At 46.6% G+C, this 15,703-nt stretch overlaps 1 protein-coding gene across 3 annotated transcripts in view; it reads left to right on the top strand.

The window, feature by feature from the left end:
• The window catches only part of usp21 (ubiquitin specific peptidase 21), a 46,762-nt gene that overhangs the window by 25,080 nt on the left and 5,979 nt on the right, over positions 1-15,703 (top strand). For 2 of the 3 annotated variants that reach the window (XM_042316424.1, XM_042316423.1), the window contains exons 2-8: positions 3,524-3,787; positions 6,968-7,024; positions 10,882-10,999; positions 11,083-11,203; positions 11,839-11,958; positions 12,148-12,212; positions 12,319-12,506. In XM_042316424.1, the coding sequence (XP_042172358.1) occupies positions 3,632-3,787; positions 6,968-7,024; positions 10,882-10,999; positions 11,083-11,203; positions 11,839-11,958; positions 12,148-12,212; positions 12,319-12,506 (825 nt within the window). In that variant the 5' untranslated portion in view covers positions 3,524-3,631. Of the gene's footprint in view, positions 1-3,523; positions 3,788-3,826; positions 3,859-6,967; positions 7,025-10,881; positions 11,000-11,082; positions 11,204-11,838; positions 11,959-12,147; positions 12,213-12,318; positions 12,507-15,703 lie in introns of those variants that run through there. The other variant, XM_042316425.1, reaches the window with a different exon arrangement.

Consider the following 15,703-nt stretch of genomic DNA (forward strand, 5'->3'; position numbering starts at 1 on the left):
TATAGCATTAGTATAGTGGTAGTTATAGCATTAGTATGGTGGTAGTTATAGTGGTTGTTATAGCATTAGTATAGTGGTGGTTATAGTGGTAGTTATATTTTTAGTATAGTGGTAGTTATAGCATTAGTATAGTGGTAGTTATAGCATTAGTATAGTGGTAGTTATAGTAGTAGGTATGGCATTAGTATAGTGGAAGTGATAGCATTAGTATAGTGGTAGTTATACCATTAGTATAGTGGTAGTTATAGCATTAGTATAGTGGTAGTTATAGCATTAGTATAGTGGTAGTTATAGTAGTAGGTATGGCATTAGTATAGTGGAAGTGATAGCATTAGTATAGTGGTAGTTATACCATTAGTATAGTGGTAGTTATAGTAGTCGGTATGGCATTAGTATAGTGGTAGTGATAGCATTAGTATAGTGGTAGTTATAGCATTAGTATTGTGGTAGTTATAGCATTAGTATGGTGGTAGTTATATCATTAGTATGGTGGTAGTTAGTGGTAGTTATATCATTAGTATAGTGGTAGTTATAGTGGTTGGTATGGCATTAGTGTAGTGATAGCATTACTATGGTGGTAGTTATAGCGGTAGTATGGTGGTAGTTATAGTGGTAGTTATATCATTAGTATAGTGGTAGTTATAGTGGTTGGTATGGCATTAGTGTAGTGATAGCATTACTATGGTGGTAGTTATAGCGGTAGTATGGTGGTAGTTATAGTGGTAGTTATAGCATTAGTATAGTGTTAGTTATAGCATTAGTATAGTGGTAGTTGTAGTGGTAGTTATATAATTAGTATAGTGGTGGTTATATCATTAGTATAGTGGTAGTTATGGCATTAGTATGGTGTAGTTATAGTGGTAGTTATAGCATTAGTATAGTGGTAGTTATAGCATTAGTATGGTGGTAGTTATAGTGGTTGTTATAGCATTAGTATAGTGGTGGTTATAGTGGTAGTTATATCCTTAGTATAGTGGTAGTTATAGCATTAGTATGGTGGTAGTTATAGTGGTTGTTATAGCATTAGTATAGTGGTGGTTATAGTGGTAGTTATATCCTTAGTATAGTGGTAGTTATATCCTTAGTATAGTGGTAGTTATACCATTAGTATAGTGGTAGTTATAGCATTAGTATAGTGGTAGTTATAGTGGTAGTTATATCCTTAGTATAGAGGTAGTTATACCATTAGTATAGTGGTAGTTATAGTAGTAGGTATGGCATTAGTATAGTGGAAGTGATAGCATTAGTATAGTGGTAGTTATAGCATTAGTATTGTGGTAGTTATAGCATTAGTATGGTGGTAGTTATAGTGGTAGTTATAGCATTAGTATGGTGGTAGTTATAGTGGTCGTTATATCCTTAGTATAGTGGTAGTTATATCATTAGTATAGTGGTAGTTATAGTGGTAGTTGTACCATTAGTATAGTGGTAGTTATAGTGGTTGGTATGGCATTAGTGTAGTGATAGCATTAGTATAGTGGTAGTGATAGCATGAGTATAGTGGTAGTATTTGCTGTAGTTATAGCATTAGTATAGTGGAAGTGATAGCATTAGTATAGTGGTAGTTATAGCATTAGTATTGTGGTAGTTATAGCATTAGTATGGTGGTAGTTATAGTGGTAGTTATAGCATTAGTATGGTGGTAGTTATAGTGGTCGTTATATCCTTAGTATAGTGGTAGTTATATCATTAGTATAGTGGTAGTTATAGTGGTAGTTATGGCATTAGTATAGTGGTAGTTATGACATTAGTATAGTGGTAGTTATAACATTAGTATAGTGGTAGTTATAACATTAGTATAGTGGTAGTTATAGCATTAGTATAGTGGTAGTGATAGCATTAGTATAGTGGTAGTTATAGCATTAGTTATAGTGGTAGTTATAGCATTGGTATTGTGGTAGTTATAGCATTAGTATGGTGGTAGTTATAGTGGTAGTTATAGCATTAGTATAGTGGTAGTTATAGCATTAGTATAGTGGTAGTTATAGCATTAGTATAGTGGTAGTGATAGTGGTAGTTATTGCATTAGTATGGTGGTAGTTATAGCATTAGTATGGTGGTAGTTATAGTGGTAGTTATAGTGGTAGTTATTGCATTAGTATGGTGGTAGTTATAGTGGTAGTTATAGCATTAGTATAGTGGTAGTTATTGCATTAGTATGGTGTAGTTATTGTGGAAGTTATAGCATTAGTATAGTGGTAGTTATATCATTAGTATAGTGGTAGCTATAGCATTAGTATAGTGGTAGTGATAGTGGTAGTTATTGCATTAGTATGGTGGTAGTTATAGCATTAGTATGGTGGTAGTTATAGTGGTAGTTATAGTGGTAGTTATAGCATTAGTATAGTGGTAGTTATAGCGGTAGTATAGTGTTAGCATTTATCTCATTAATCTACACACACACTACCCTATAATGTCAAAGCAAAAACATTTTTTTTTTACATTTTGGTGAATTTTCTAAAAACATTTAAGCTGAAATACAACATTTTCAAAAGTATTCAGACCCCTTACTCAGCACCTTTGGCAGCGATTACAGCCTAGCGTCGTCTTGTGTATGACGCTACATGCTTGGTACACTTGTATTTGTGTGTGCCTTTCTGTTTAAAATGCTCCTTTTTCCTAGAATTGTTAGTTGGGCAGAACCCCCGTCGATACCTACTGGGCTAAATCTCTCCCACTGGTGCCTCACCAGAGTACTGGTAGAGAGGATCCCCTGGTGCCTCACCAGAGTACTGGTAGAGAGGATCCCCTGGTGCCTCACCAGAGTACTGGTAGAGAGGATCCCCTGGTGCCTCACCAGAGTACTGGTAGAGAGGATCCCCTGGTGCCTCACCAGAGTACTGGTAGAGAGGATCCCCTGGTGCCTCACCAGAGTACTGGTAGAGAGGATCCCCTGGTGCCTCACCAGAGTACTGGTAGGATCCCCTGGTGCCTCACCAGAGTACTCCCCTGGTGCCTCACCAGAGTACTGGTAGAGAGGATCCCCTGGTGCCTCACCAGAGTACTGGTAGAGAGGATCCCCTGGTGCCTCACCAGAGTACTGGTAGAGAGGATCCCCTGGTGCCTCACCAGAGTACTGGTAGAGAGGATCCCCTGGTGCCTCACCAGAGTACTGGTTGAGAGGATCCCCTGGTGCCTCACCAGAGTACTGGTAGAGAGGATCCCCTGGTGCCTCACCAGAGTACTGGTAGAGAGGATCCCTGGTGCCTCACCAGAGTACTGGTAGAGAGGATCCCCTGGTGCCTCACCAGAGTACTGGTAGAGAGGATCCCCTGGTGCCTCACCAGAGTACTGGTAGAGAGGATCCCCTGGTGCCTCACCAGAGTACTGGTAGAGAGGATCCCCTGGTGCCCCTGGTGCCTCACCAGAGTACTGGTAGAGAGGATCCCCTGGTGCCTCACCAGAGTACTGGTAGAGAGGATCCCCTGGTGCCTCACCAGAGTACTGGTAGAGAGGATCCCCTGTTTGTGATAGGGTTTACCAAACCTTCATTAAGAGGGATCTGTTCTTCTTTCTACATCAGAAGCCTCGTTGACTTGAACCAGCAACCTAGCCGATACAGGACCAGGAGACCAGTCAACTCATTAGTTTCTGCGCCGTAGAGTTGGGGACCTCTTTGACTGTGGTAACGATGCCGGCAGAAACGCGTGTCACCGTGGACGGGACCTGCCAGGCTCTGTGCCAAACCCTGGTCTCTCAGAACGGGATCCAGAGAGACACGGCTGACATCTCCAAGTCTCTCCTCTACACATCACTGATGGGGCTGCTACTGGTTGTAGACAAAGAGGTGAGTGTTACTATACACATGTACATACAAACACATCACTGATGGGGCTGCTACTGGTTGTAGACAAAGAGGTGAGTGTTACTGTACACATGTACATACAAACACATCACCAATGGGGCTGCTGTTGAGGTTTGCAGGCTTTAGTTCCAGCCCAGCAATTACATTCCTGGTTCTGAGTTGAATCAGCAGCTAATGAGTCATTGATGAGCCAAATGCAACAGCCAATTGGAACAAGAGCCTGCTACACCCTGTGGTTGTATTGACAGGCATTAGGAGTTAAGTTGGTAAAGAAACACAGAACACAGCGTAGCAGCCCCACAGGTACCGTCTCTAACTCTGTCACAGGTATCGTAGCAGCCCCACAGGTATCGTAGCAGCCCCACAGGTATCGTAGCAGCCCCACAGGTATCGTAGCAGCCCCACAGGTATCGTAGCAGCCCCACAGGTATCGTAGCAGCCCCACAGGTAGCGTAGCAGCCCCACAGGTAGCGTAGCAGCCCACAGGTAGCGTAGCAGCCCCACAGGTAGCGTAGCAGCCCCACAGGTAGCGTAGCAGCCCCACAGGTAGCGTAGCAGCCCCACAGGTAGCGCAGCCCCACAGGTAGCGTAGCAGCCCCACAGGTAGCGTAGCAGCCCCACAGGTAGCGTAGCAGCCCCACAGGTAGCGTAGCAGCCCCACAGGTAGCGTAGCAGCCCCACAGGTAGCGTAGCAGCAGCAGCCCCACCCACAGGCCCCACTGTAGCAGCCCCACAGGTAGCGTAGCGTAGCAGCAGCCCCACAGGTAGCGTAGCAGCCCCACAGGTAGCGTAGCAGCCCCCAGGTAGCGTCTCTAACTCTGTCACAGGTAGCAGCCCCCAGCAGTCTCTAACTCTGTCACAGGTACCGTAGCAGCCCCACAGGTAGCGTAGCAGCCCCACAGGTACCGTCTCTAACTCTGTCACAGGTATCGTAGCAGCCCCACAGGTATCGTAGCAGCCAGCCCCACAGGTATCATAGCAGCCAGCCCCACAGGTATCGTAGCAGCCAGCCCCACAGGTAGCGTAGCAGCCCCACAGGTAGCGTAGCAGCCCCACAGGTACTGTAGCAGCCCCACAGGTAGCGTAGCAGCCCCACAGGTAGCGTAGCAGCCCCCAGGTACCGTCTCTAACTCTGTCACAGGTACCGTAGCAGCCCCACAGGTAGCAGCCCCACAGGTAGCGTAGCAGCCCCACAGGTAGCGTAGCAGCCCCACAGGTAGCAGCAGCCCCACAGGTAGCGTAGCAGCCCCACAGGTAGCGTAGCAGCCCCACAGGTAGCGTAGCAGCCCCACAGGTAGCGTAGCAGCCCCACAGGTAGCGTAGCAGCCCCACAGGTAGCGTAGCAGCCCCACAGGTAGCGTAGCAGCCCACAGGTAGCGTAGCAGCCCCACACTCTGTAGCAGCCCCACAGGTAGCGTAGCAGCCCCACAGGTAGCAGCCCCACAGGTACCGTCTCTAACTCTGCAGGTACCGTAGCAGCCCCACAGGTAGCGTAGCAGCCCCACAGGTACCGTAGCAGCCCCCAGGTACCGTCTCTAACTCTGTCACAGGTACCGTAGCAGCCCCACAGGTAGCGTAGCAGCCCCACAGGTAGCGTAGCAGCCCCACAGGTAGCGTGGCAGCGTGGCAGCCCCACAGGCAGCGTAGCAGCGTAGCAGCCCCACAGGCAGCGTCTCTAACCCTGTCACTGTCTCTAACCCTGTCACAGGTACTGTCTCTAACCCTGTCAGCAGTGTTCCCTGTGTGTAATAGGATAAACGGCGTAGCCTCCTCTGAGCCGGACCAGATAAACAGGCTTAATCTGGCTCACACACACGTTCCCATAAGACACACTCAAATTGACGTCCCTCACAGAAAAGAGAACGAACAAAGAAAATCACTTTGACAACCGAACCAAAACATAAAGGGGTTTCAAAATGAGTTCTGAATGTTGGGGTTTTGGAAGGGGTTCTAAAAGACACCCACCATGAGTTCCCACTAGGAAGGGGTTCTGAAAGACACCCACCATGGGTTCCCACTAGGAAGGGGTTCTAAAAGACACCCACCATGGGTTCCCACTAGGAAGGGGTTCTAAAAGACACCCACCATGGGTTCCCACTAGGAAGGGGTTCTAAAAGACACCCACCATGAGTTCCCACTAGGAAGGGGTTCTAAAAGACACCCACCACGGGTTCCCACTAGGAAGGGGTTCTAAAAGACACCCACCATGGGTTCCCACTAGGAAGGGGTTCTAAAAGACACCCACCATGGGTTCCCACTAGGAAGGGGTTCTAAAAGACACCCACCATGGGTTCCCACTAGGAAGGGGTTCTAAAAGACACCCACCATGGGTTCCCACTAGGAAGGGGTTCTAAAAGACACCCACCACGGGTTCCCACTAGGAAGGGGTTCTAAAAGACACCCACCATGGGTTCCCACTAGGAAGGGGTTCTAAAAGACACCCACCAACATTTTCTTTCCAACTAATAAACTGGGTTAGCAGCTCTTAAAATCCAGCTTGGCCAGCACAGGTGTTACACATCCTGACTAACGAGGTGACTCTCTGGGCCAGCACAGGTGTTACACATCCTGACTAACGAGGTGACTCTCTGGGCCAGCACAGGTGTTACACATCCTGACTAACGAGGTGACTCTCTGGGCCAGCACAGGTGTTACACATCCTGACTAACGAGGTGACTCTCTGGGCCAGCACAGGTGTTACACATCCTGACTAACGAGGTGACTCTCTGGGCCAGCACAGGTGTTACACATCCTGACTAACGAGGTGACTCTCTGGGCCAGCACAGGTGTTACACATCCTGACTAACGAGGTGACTCTCTGGGCCAGCACAGGTGTTACACATCCTGACTAACGAGGTGACTCTCTGGGCCAGCACAGGTGTTACACATCCTGACTAACGAGGTGACTCTGGGCCAGCACAGGTGTTACACATCCTGACTAACGAGGTGACTCTCTGGGCCAGCACAGGTGTTACACATCCTGAATAATGAGGTGACTCTCTGGGCCAGCACAGGTGTAACACATCCTGACTAACGAGGTGACTCCAGTACACAGACACATGGGTGTGATGCCTGTAACAACTCACAGACCGACAACAGTATGCCAGTTCAGCTCTGACTGTCCCTTCACCTCAGCTCTGACTGTCCCTTCCACCTCCACAGAAAGAAAAGCTCAAGGTTGGGAGTGGAAGAGTCGGCCTTCGTAACGTAGGAAACACGGTAAGTCCTTGAGTTTGACGTGTGATGTGTGTGTCAGGGTGAGGGAAATTTGGGAAATCGGTTCAAGGGTAGGTAACATAAACGTCACCACATGTAACATATGAATCTGCATTAGCATACGCATCAAAAGTCCCAATGCAAAATTACACTTCACTTTGACTTTAAAAAATAAGTTTTATTACTTAAAAACCGATCAGAATGACAGATATGTAATATGGAGGATCTGGCAGGTGTAATGGGAACTCAAACAGAAATAACTTCAAATGTAGAACTTCAAATTAAACAATCCTTTGCACTCATGACTATTGGTTTCAATTAGATTTTCATCCAACTTATTAGCAAATACTTAAATGTATTGTTACAAAACTTGCAAGGTTGCTAGCCAACTAGCCTGTTAGCCCTACCAGCTTGCTAATGTTAAGGTTATGTTAGCACTGACCCTTATTGATAATGGCGCCAGAGGGGGAGGGCTGACGTTTTTCGGGCTCCTAACCAACTGTGCTATTTTGTTTGTTTTTCGCATTGTTTGTAACTCATTTTATACATAATGTTGCTGCTACCGTCTCTTATGACCTATAAGAGCTTCTGGAAATCAGAACAGAGATTACTCACCTCGAACTGGACAAATATTTTTTCTTTAATGAGTCCGACGCGAAGGATATACTGCTTCTCAGAGACAAGTCCCAAATCCCGTCACCGTGTGAAGAAAAGACAGAAGGGTAGGGTTCCTTGTAAGAATTTGCAGAGAAGTAGGCGAACCACAACTACTCTCCATATTATTGGCCAACTTCAATCATTGGAAAAGAACTGGATGATCAACGATTAAAACTCTCCTACCAACGGGACATTAAAAACTGTAATATCTTATTGTAACGTTACGCCTCTTGGAGGAGGGAACACATCACCCTGCTACACTCAACTTCCCGTGGAGGTAAAGGTGTGTGACTGTAGGTAACAATGGGGGCTCATCCGGGATAATTAAACCCACCTGCCCCTGCTGCTCTGAGCTCACCTGTGGTTAGTGATTGAGGTGTGATGGTAGGTTGTGAGTTTGGATGATTTGTTTAGTTTATGTTCAGTAGGCTGCAGTGTACAAAATGGATGCCTCTGTCATCTCCAAGTTTATTGAAGCGCCCTCTGTTGATCGTTTGGTGGGGTTGAGGAAAGGAGACCTTTTCGCTATAGCTTACCATTATGGACTCTTTATCCCCGAGAAAGCCCTAAAGGCGGCTGAGCTTTTGGTGCTAGTCAGGGAGGGTTTAATGAGAAAACAAATTTTCTCTTTGAAAGATGAGGAGAGGGAGGCTTCAGGAGAGGAGATGCCAAGTCGGAGGACCCCCTTTATCTTCTGCTTCGGGTCGTTCAGATGGGACCGCCAGGCTGAAGGTGACGCAGAAGATAAGCAAAAAGATCAAGCGAGACAGATGAAGTTCGATTTATAAATTATGAAAATCGACAAGGTGAGGATCCGACAACTGGAACTAGACGCTGGCGCCAGTGTGGCTCCACAACCTGCCCGTCATCATACCTGCGTCGATGTGATTCAAAATATTGCGTTAGTCCCTCCATTTCGGGAGTCGGAAGTTGATTCCTATTTCTCTGCATTTGAGCGTGTTGCCACTGCGCTGCATTGGCGCCTCGAGGTTTGGCCGCTCCTGTTACAATGTAAATTGTTTGGGAAAGTCCAGGAAGTAGTAGCTGCTTTCTCCCTAGAAGACAGTTTACACTACGATACAGTTAAAACTACCGTGTTTTGGGCTTATGAGTTGGTGCCTGAAGCTTATAGGCAGCGCTTCAGGAACCACAAGAAACCCTCTCATCATACTTTTGTTGAGTTTGCAAGGGCCAAATAGTATCTGTTTAATCGCTGGTGTTCAGCCAGCAAAGCTAACACCTTTGATGATATTCAAGAGTTGATGCTATTGGAGGATTTTAAAAGCAACCTCCCTGATAGAATTGTAGTTCCTTTAACTGAACAGAAAGTGATGACATTGGCCCAGGCAGCAGTGTTGGCAGATGAGTCCGCTTTTACACACCAGACTGTCTTTGGTGCGCCTCGTTTTGAAGGACGGACGATTACGTCATCAGTGCCTCGTTCAGGTCGCTTCTCCTCCGACCCTAAGCCTTTCGCACAAAATTCATTAATGTTTTTACTGTCACCAAAAGGGTCACGTGATTGCGGACTGCCCGGTTTTTTAAAGTTATTTATTTCACCTTTATTTAACCAGGTAGGCAAGTTGAGAACAAGTTCTCATTTACAACTGCGACCTGGCCAAGATAAAGCAAAGTAGCTCGACACATACAACGACACAGAGTTACACATGGAATAAAACAAACATACAGTCAATAATACAATAGAAACAAGCCTATATACGATGTGAGCAAATGAGGTGAGATAAGGGAGGTAAAGGCAAAAAAAAGGCCATGGTGGCAAAGTAAATACAATATAACAAGTAAAACACTGGAATGGTAGATTTGCAGTGGAAGAATGTGCAAAGTATAGATAGAAATAATGGGGTGCAAAGAAGCTAAATAAATAAATACAGTAGCGGAAGAGGTAGTTGTTTGGGCTAAATTATAGATGGGCTATGTACAGGTGCAGTAAACTGTGAGCTTCTCTGACAGCTGGTGCTTAAAGCTAGTGAGGGAGATAAGTGTTTCCAGTTTGAGATTTTTGTAGTTCGTTCCAGTCATTGGAAGCAGAGAACTGGAAGGAGAGGCAGCCAAAGGAAGAATTGGTTTTGGGGGTGACCAGTGAGATATACCTGCTGGAGCGCGTGCTACAGGTGGGTGATGCTATGGTGACCAGCGAGCTGAGATAAGGGGGGACTTTACCTAGCAGGGTCTTGTAGATGACATGGAGCCAGTGGGTTTGGCGACGAGTATGAAGCGAGGGCCAGCCAACGAGAGCGTACAGGTCGCAGTAGTAGGTAGTATATGGTTGCTTTGGTGACAAAACGGATGGCACTGTGATAGACTGCATCCAATTTATTGAGTAGGGTATTGGAGGCTATTTTGTAAATGACATCGCCGAAGTCGAGGATCGGTATGATGGTCAGTTTTACAAGGGTATGTTTGGCAGCATGAGTGAAGGATGCTTTGTTGCGAAATTGGAAGCCAATTCTAGATTTAACTTTGGATTGGAGATGTTTGATATGAGTCTGGAAGGAGAGTTTACAGTCTAACCAGACACCTAAGTATTTGTAGTTGTCCACGTATTCTAAGTCTGAGCAGGCAGCGATCGGTTGAAGAGCATGCATTTAGTTTTACTTGTATTTAAGAGCAATTGGAGGCCACGGAAGGAGAGTTGTATGGCATTGAAGCTCGTCTGGAGGGTTGTTAACACAGTGTCCAAAGAAGGGCCAGAAGTATACAGAATGGTGTCGTCTGCGTAGAGGTGGATCAGAGACTCACCAGCAGCATACAGAGAAGAGAGTCGGGCCAAGAATTTAACCCTGTGGCACCCCCATAGAGACTGCCAAAGGTCCGGACAGCAGACACACTGAACTCTATCAGAGAAGTAGTTGGTGAACCAGGCGAGGCAATCATTTGAGAAACCAAGGCTGTCGAGTCTGCCGATGAGGATGTGATGATTGACAGAGTCGAAAGCCTTGGCCAGGTCGATGAATACGGCTGCACAGTAATGTTTCTTATCGATGGAGGTTAAGATATCGTTTAGGACCTTGAGTGTGGCTGAGGTGCCCCCATGACAAGCTCTGAAACCAGATTGCATTGCGGAGAAGGTATGGTGGGATTCGAAATGGTCGGTAATCTCCCTCTGTCTCTCTCTCTCTCGCTCTGTTTCTCTCTGTCTCTCGCTCTCTGTCTCGCTCTGTCTCTCGCTCTCTCTCTCTCAGTGTTTTCTGAATGCGGTGGTTCAGTGTCTATCTCACACCAGAGGTCTGAGGGACTACTGTCTGGTCAAAGCCTACAGACAGGAGATGTGCAGTAGAGAGGAACCACACCTCATGGAGGGTAAATACAACCTTTTCCTTTCGTCTTTCCCCTTCCTCTCTTTCAGCGTTTCGGTTCTCTGACCTCTAACCTCTCCCACCCAGCATTCTCCCAGGTGCTGTTGAGTCTCTGGGATGTGAACGAAGAAAACCATAACACAGAAGTGAATCCTGGGAAGTTCTACAGCATCTTCAAAGACGCGGTGCCTTACTTCAGCGGATACAGGTAGGTGTGTGCAGGGCCCTGGGCATAAGTGGTTCAGTCTGGTCACAACTTACTGTTCAACATTTGAGCAATACAAGGTGCAATTTCAAAATGTAGTTGTCAACATGTCTTACGCCAGTCACTGACAGTCACTCAATTAGCCTGTTAGCATGTTAGCTAACATTTTTCTTTAGATTGATTGGTAAGTTGGTCAAGCGGCCAGCTATCTAAACTTGTAGTAATCATTGCCGAATTATCACCCGGGCACGTGCCCAGGGGGCCTGACTTTCAGGGGCACCCCATTGATTTGGTCATTTTCACTCAGATATCATAATGACATGGCTTAAGTCATGGAAAAATGTGTAGAATTTAAAAAGAAATTCTCCACACCATGGCAAAATGTGTAAAACCTCAGGAAATTATCTGAAAAACGGACATTTCCTCACCCCATGGCAAAATTATTAGCATATATTTAATTATAAAATTGCTAAATGTTCTCTCTGCCCCATGTCAAAATGTGTAGAATTAAAGGAAATTAACTTTAAAACAAAAATCTCTTTAAAGACCAAATCTCGTCCCAAAAGAATAAAGCCGGCCGTGTGTGTGCACGTGCAAAACTATTGTAAAGCAGTGAGAACGTCTCTACTTCCTTCCAGCCAACAGGATGCTCAGGAGTTTCTGAGGTTCTTATTGGACAGGCTTCACTGTGAGATCAACCGCCGGCCGTACGTCCGGCTCACCAGCCTGGAGCCTGAACCCAAATGCACCACAGTCAGGTACAGAGACATGGAAGGGTCCAAATGCACTAAAGACCACCTAATGACCTACTGAGGCAAGATTCAACCTCTAGTCCTAAATATAAACGTTCCACCCTCTTTCTAACTCTCTCTCTCTTTCACTCTGTCTCTCCCTATCTCGCTCTCTCTCACTTTCACTCTGTCTCTCCCTATCTCGCTCTCTCTCAGGATTGACGAGCAGGCGTCTGCAATGTGGAAGAGACACCTGGAGAGGGACGACAGTAAGATCGTAGGTGAGCATGAAGAGATTTGGAGTTGCTGATCACATCACAGTATTGTAACCTTTTATTTCTTAAGATTAGTTTGTTATCGTGATCTATTCCTCTCTCTCTCCCTCAGATCTGTTTACAGGTCAGCTGCGTAGTTCTCTTCACTGCTCGGTGTGTTCTCACTACTCCACCTGCTTCGACGTCTTCTGCGACCTGTCTCTACCCGTCCCTAAGAGGAGTGCAACAGGGGGCGGGTCTCTGAGGGAGTGTCTTGATCTGTTCACACAGGAAGAGAAGCTGGACAAGGAGAACACTCCCGTAAGACAACACTGTATTTTTCAGTGTTTTCCAGAAGTACTAAACAAGCTGATAATAGCCGACTACTTTTTCCCCTTCATTAACTAGGCCGACTGAATAAAGTCAATCTCCTAAACCCCTTTGCTATTCATAAATCCAACAACATAGATATATGTCCATGGTATCTCATCGAGACAGTAAACCAAATATTCGAAGGCCATATCGAGTCCTGCCGGTGACCGTTAAAGTGACTTGTCAGTTTGAGTTGGGATGTTCGGGGAACAAAGCAATAGGGTCCAGCTGTTTACGTCATCTCTCGGGGCCGGTCGTCTCTCGGGGCCGGTCGTCTCTCGGGGCCGGTCGTCTCTCGGGGCCGGTCGTCTCTCGGGGTCTCTATGCTGTCACCTGCTGATAGGTCATCTCTGTGCATCTCAGGAAAATTGAGGGTGTCGAAAGGAGTGGATATTTAGAAAGAAACCATAAAAGGAGAAGTGGGGATGTCTGTGAACGTTCCCCACCGGTAGCCGTGTCTGGGGACGTTCCCCACCGGTAGCCGTGTCTGGGACGTTCCCCACCGGTAGCCGTGTCTGGGGACGTTCCCCACCGGTAGCCGTGTCTGGAACGTTCCCCACCGGTAGCCGTGTCTGGGGGGACGTTGGGACGTTCCCCACCGGTAGCCGTGTCTGGGACGTTCCCCACCGGTAGCCGTGTCGGTAGCCGTGGGACGTTCCCCACCGGTAGCCGTGTCTGGGACGTTCCCCACCGGTAGCCGTGTCTGGGACGTTCCCCACCGGTAGCCGTGTCTGGGACGTTACCCACCGGTAGCCGTGTCTGGGACGTTCCCCACCGGTAGCCGTGTCTGGGACGTTCCCCACCGGTAGCCGTGTCTGGGGACGTTCCCCACCGGTAGCCGTGTCTGGGACGTTCCCCCCACCGGTAGCCGTGTCTGGGACGTTCCCCACCGGTAGCCGTGTCTGGGACGTTACCCACCGGTAGCCGTGTCTGGGACGTTACCCACCGGTAGCCGTGTCTGGGACGTTACCCACCGGTAGCCGTGTCTGGGACGTTACCCACTGATGACCAGTGAGCTGAGATAAGGCTTTACCAGCAAAGACTTATAATTGTTTTTATATGGTTCCTTTCTAAATGTCCACTCCTTTCGACACCCCCACTTTTCCTCAGAGATGACCTATCAGCAGCATAGAGACCCTGATGACCTATCAGCAGCATAGAGACCCTGATGACCTATCAGCAGCATAGAGACCCTGATGACCTATCAGCAGCATAGAGACCCTGATGACCTATCAGCAGCATAGAGACCCTGATGACCTATCAGCAGCATAGAGACCCTGATGACCTATCAGCAGCATAGAGACCCTGATGACCCATCAGCAGCATAGACGTCACCCTGATGACCTATCAGCAGCATAGAGACCCTGATGACCTATCAGCAGCATAGACGTCACCCCTGATGACCTATCAGCAGCATAGAGACCCTGATGACCTATCAGCAGCATAGAGCGTCACCCTGATGACCTGTCAGCAGCATAGAGACCCTGATGACCTATCAGCGTGCATAGAGCGTCACCCTGATGACCTATCAGCAGCATAGAGACCCTGATGACCTATCAGCAGCATAGAGACCCTGATGACCTATCAGCAGCATAGAGACCCTGATGACCTATCAGCAGCATAGAGACCCTGATGACCTATCAGCACCCATAGAGACCCTGGGATGACCTATCAGCACCCATAGAGACCCTGGGATGACCTATCAGCAGCATAGACGACCCTGATGACCAGTGAGCTGAGATAAGGCTTTACCAGCAGCATAAGAGACCCTAAATGACCTATCAGCAGCACCCCCACTTTTCCTCAGAGATGACCTATCAGCAGCATAGAGACCCTGATGACCTATCAGCAGCATAGAGACCCTGATGACCTATCAGCAGCATAGAGACCCTGATGACCTATCAGCAGCATAGAGACCCTGAAGCATCTGCTCTGAGAGATGACATCCAGCCGGATACATCTCGAACAAAGACTATTTTTGATCTTTTAGGTAAAACCGAATCGCATCGGTGTGAGAGCAGTTCAATTGGCTCCTTAATTTGCATACTGATAGGCTATGACTTTTTTCGTGTTTATCTGCAGATACATTTCGAAAACATTTTGAAGATGTTGAATCGTCACTGCAGGAACAATAGGTAGTGGACAGAGCCTCATTCTGGTCCGAAAAAATATGAAATAAGAAAACCGATGAAAGGAGTTAATGTCATGATACTTCTAGTAATATTAAAGATATGGATATAGGCCTACTGATTAAAGTGTCCCCCATGAAGACTGCTGCTTTGTGTGTAGCAGAGGCCATAACAAGCAGGTCTATTCCTCGCTGTCTGACTTTGAATAAAACGGGGTGAACAACATTTTTCCATTTTTTTAAAAACAATTTTCCTACAATTCTATATTGTTCTTCAACAGGGAGTCCATGTAAATATAACAGAACACAACCTTTTTTCTGTTTTCGCTACAATAAGCTGAAGTGAAAGAGGAGACTATATATATATATTTTTTTTGCCACAAATTAAAATCAAAGGGTAGAGGACTAGTTTTTCTGACTAAATTACTAATCTACTGCCTTCCCTGTCAGGAGAGCGGGCAGGATGTTTATGAGTCACAGAGTTGGTAGGGTTTCAGACCTGTCAATCAATCACTGCGGGTGTCCTGACAATCCCACCCACGGTGATCCATTCACAGGCCTGTTAAAGGAATAGTTCACCCAAATTACAAAATGAAACACTTCTTTCCTTACTCTAAGTGTTCAAATCAGCAGAACCAATATAATACACACTTTGAAAAACAACTTGCGGTTAAACTGTGAATATGCCTTTAATCTCAAGAGAAGACAGGTTTAAATGTTTAAAAAAACTTTAGTTCCATAGAAAACAGACCTGATCGTAAAGGCTAGTAAAGGGTGGGCAATTCAAAGCTGTGTTTGTTAGGGATGGACAAAAAGCGTGACACCAGTCAGCCCCCCCATGAGACGGTAACCATAACAACTTAACGCGCTGAATTCATCCATTTTCAGTCATTTTAATTGCAAAGCCATGTCTTTCTATAAAGTAAAGTCGTTAAAGTATTCAATCATTGGAATCAAGTCATTAGAATGTTCCAGAGGACATAGAGCTGCTTCGGCAGCAAATTGAAACGTCTGGGGG

The sequence above is a fragment of the Oncorhynchus tshawytscha genome, unplaced genomic scaffold (assembly GCF_018296145.1).
Source record: "Oncorhynchus tshawytscha isolate Ot180627B unplaced genomic scaffold, Otsh_v2.0 Un_contig_1394_pilon_pilon, whole genome shotgun sequence".
NCBI classification, from domain to species: domain Eukaryota; kingdom Metazoa; phylum Chordata; class Actinopteri; order Salmoniformes; family Salmonidae; genus Oncorhynchus; species Oncorhynchus tshawytscha.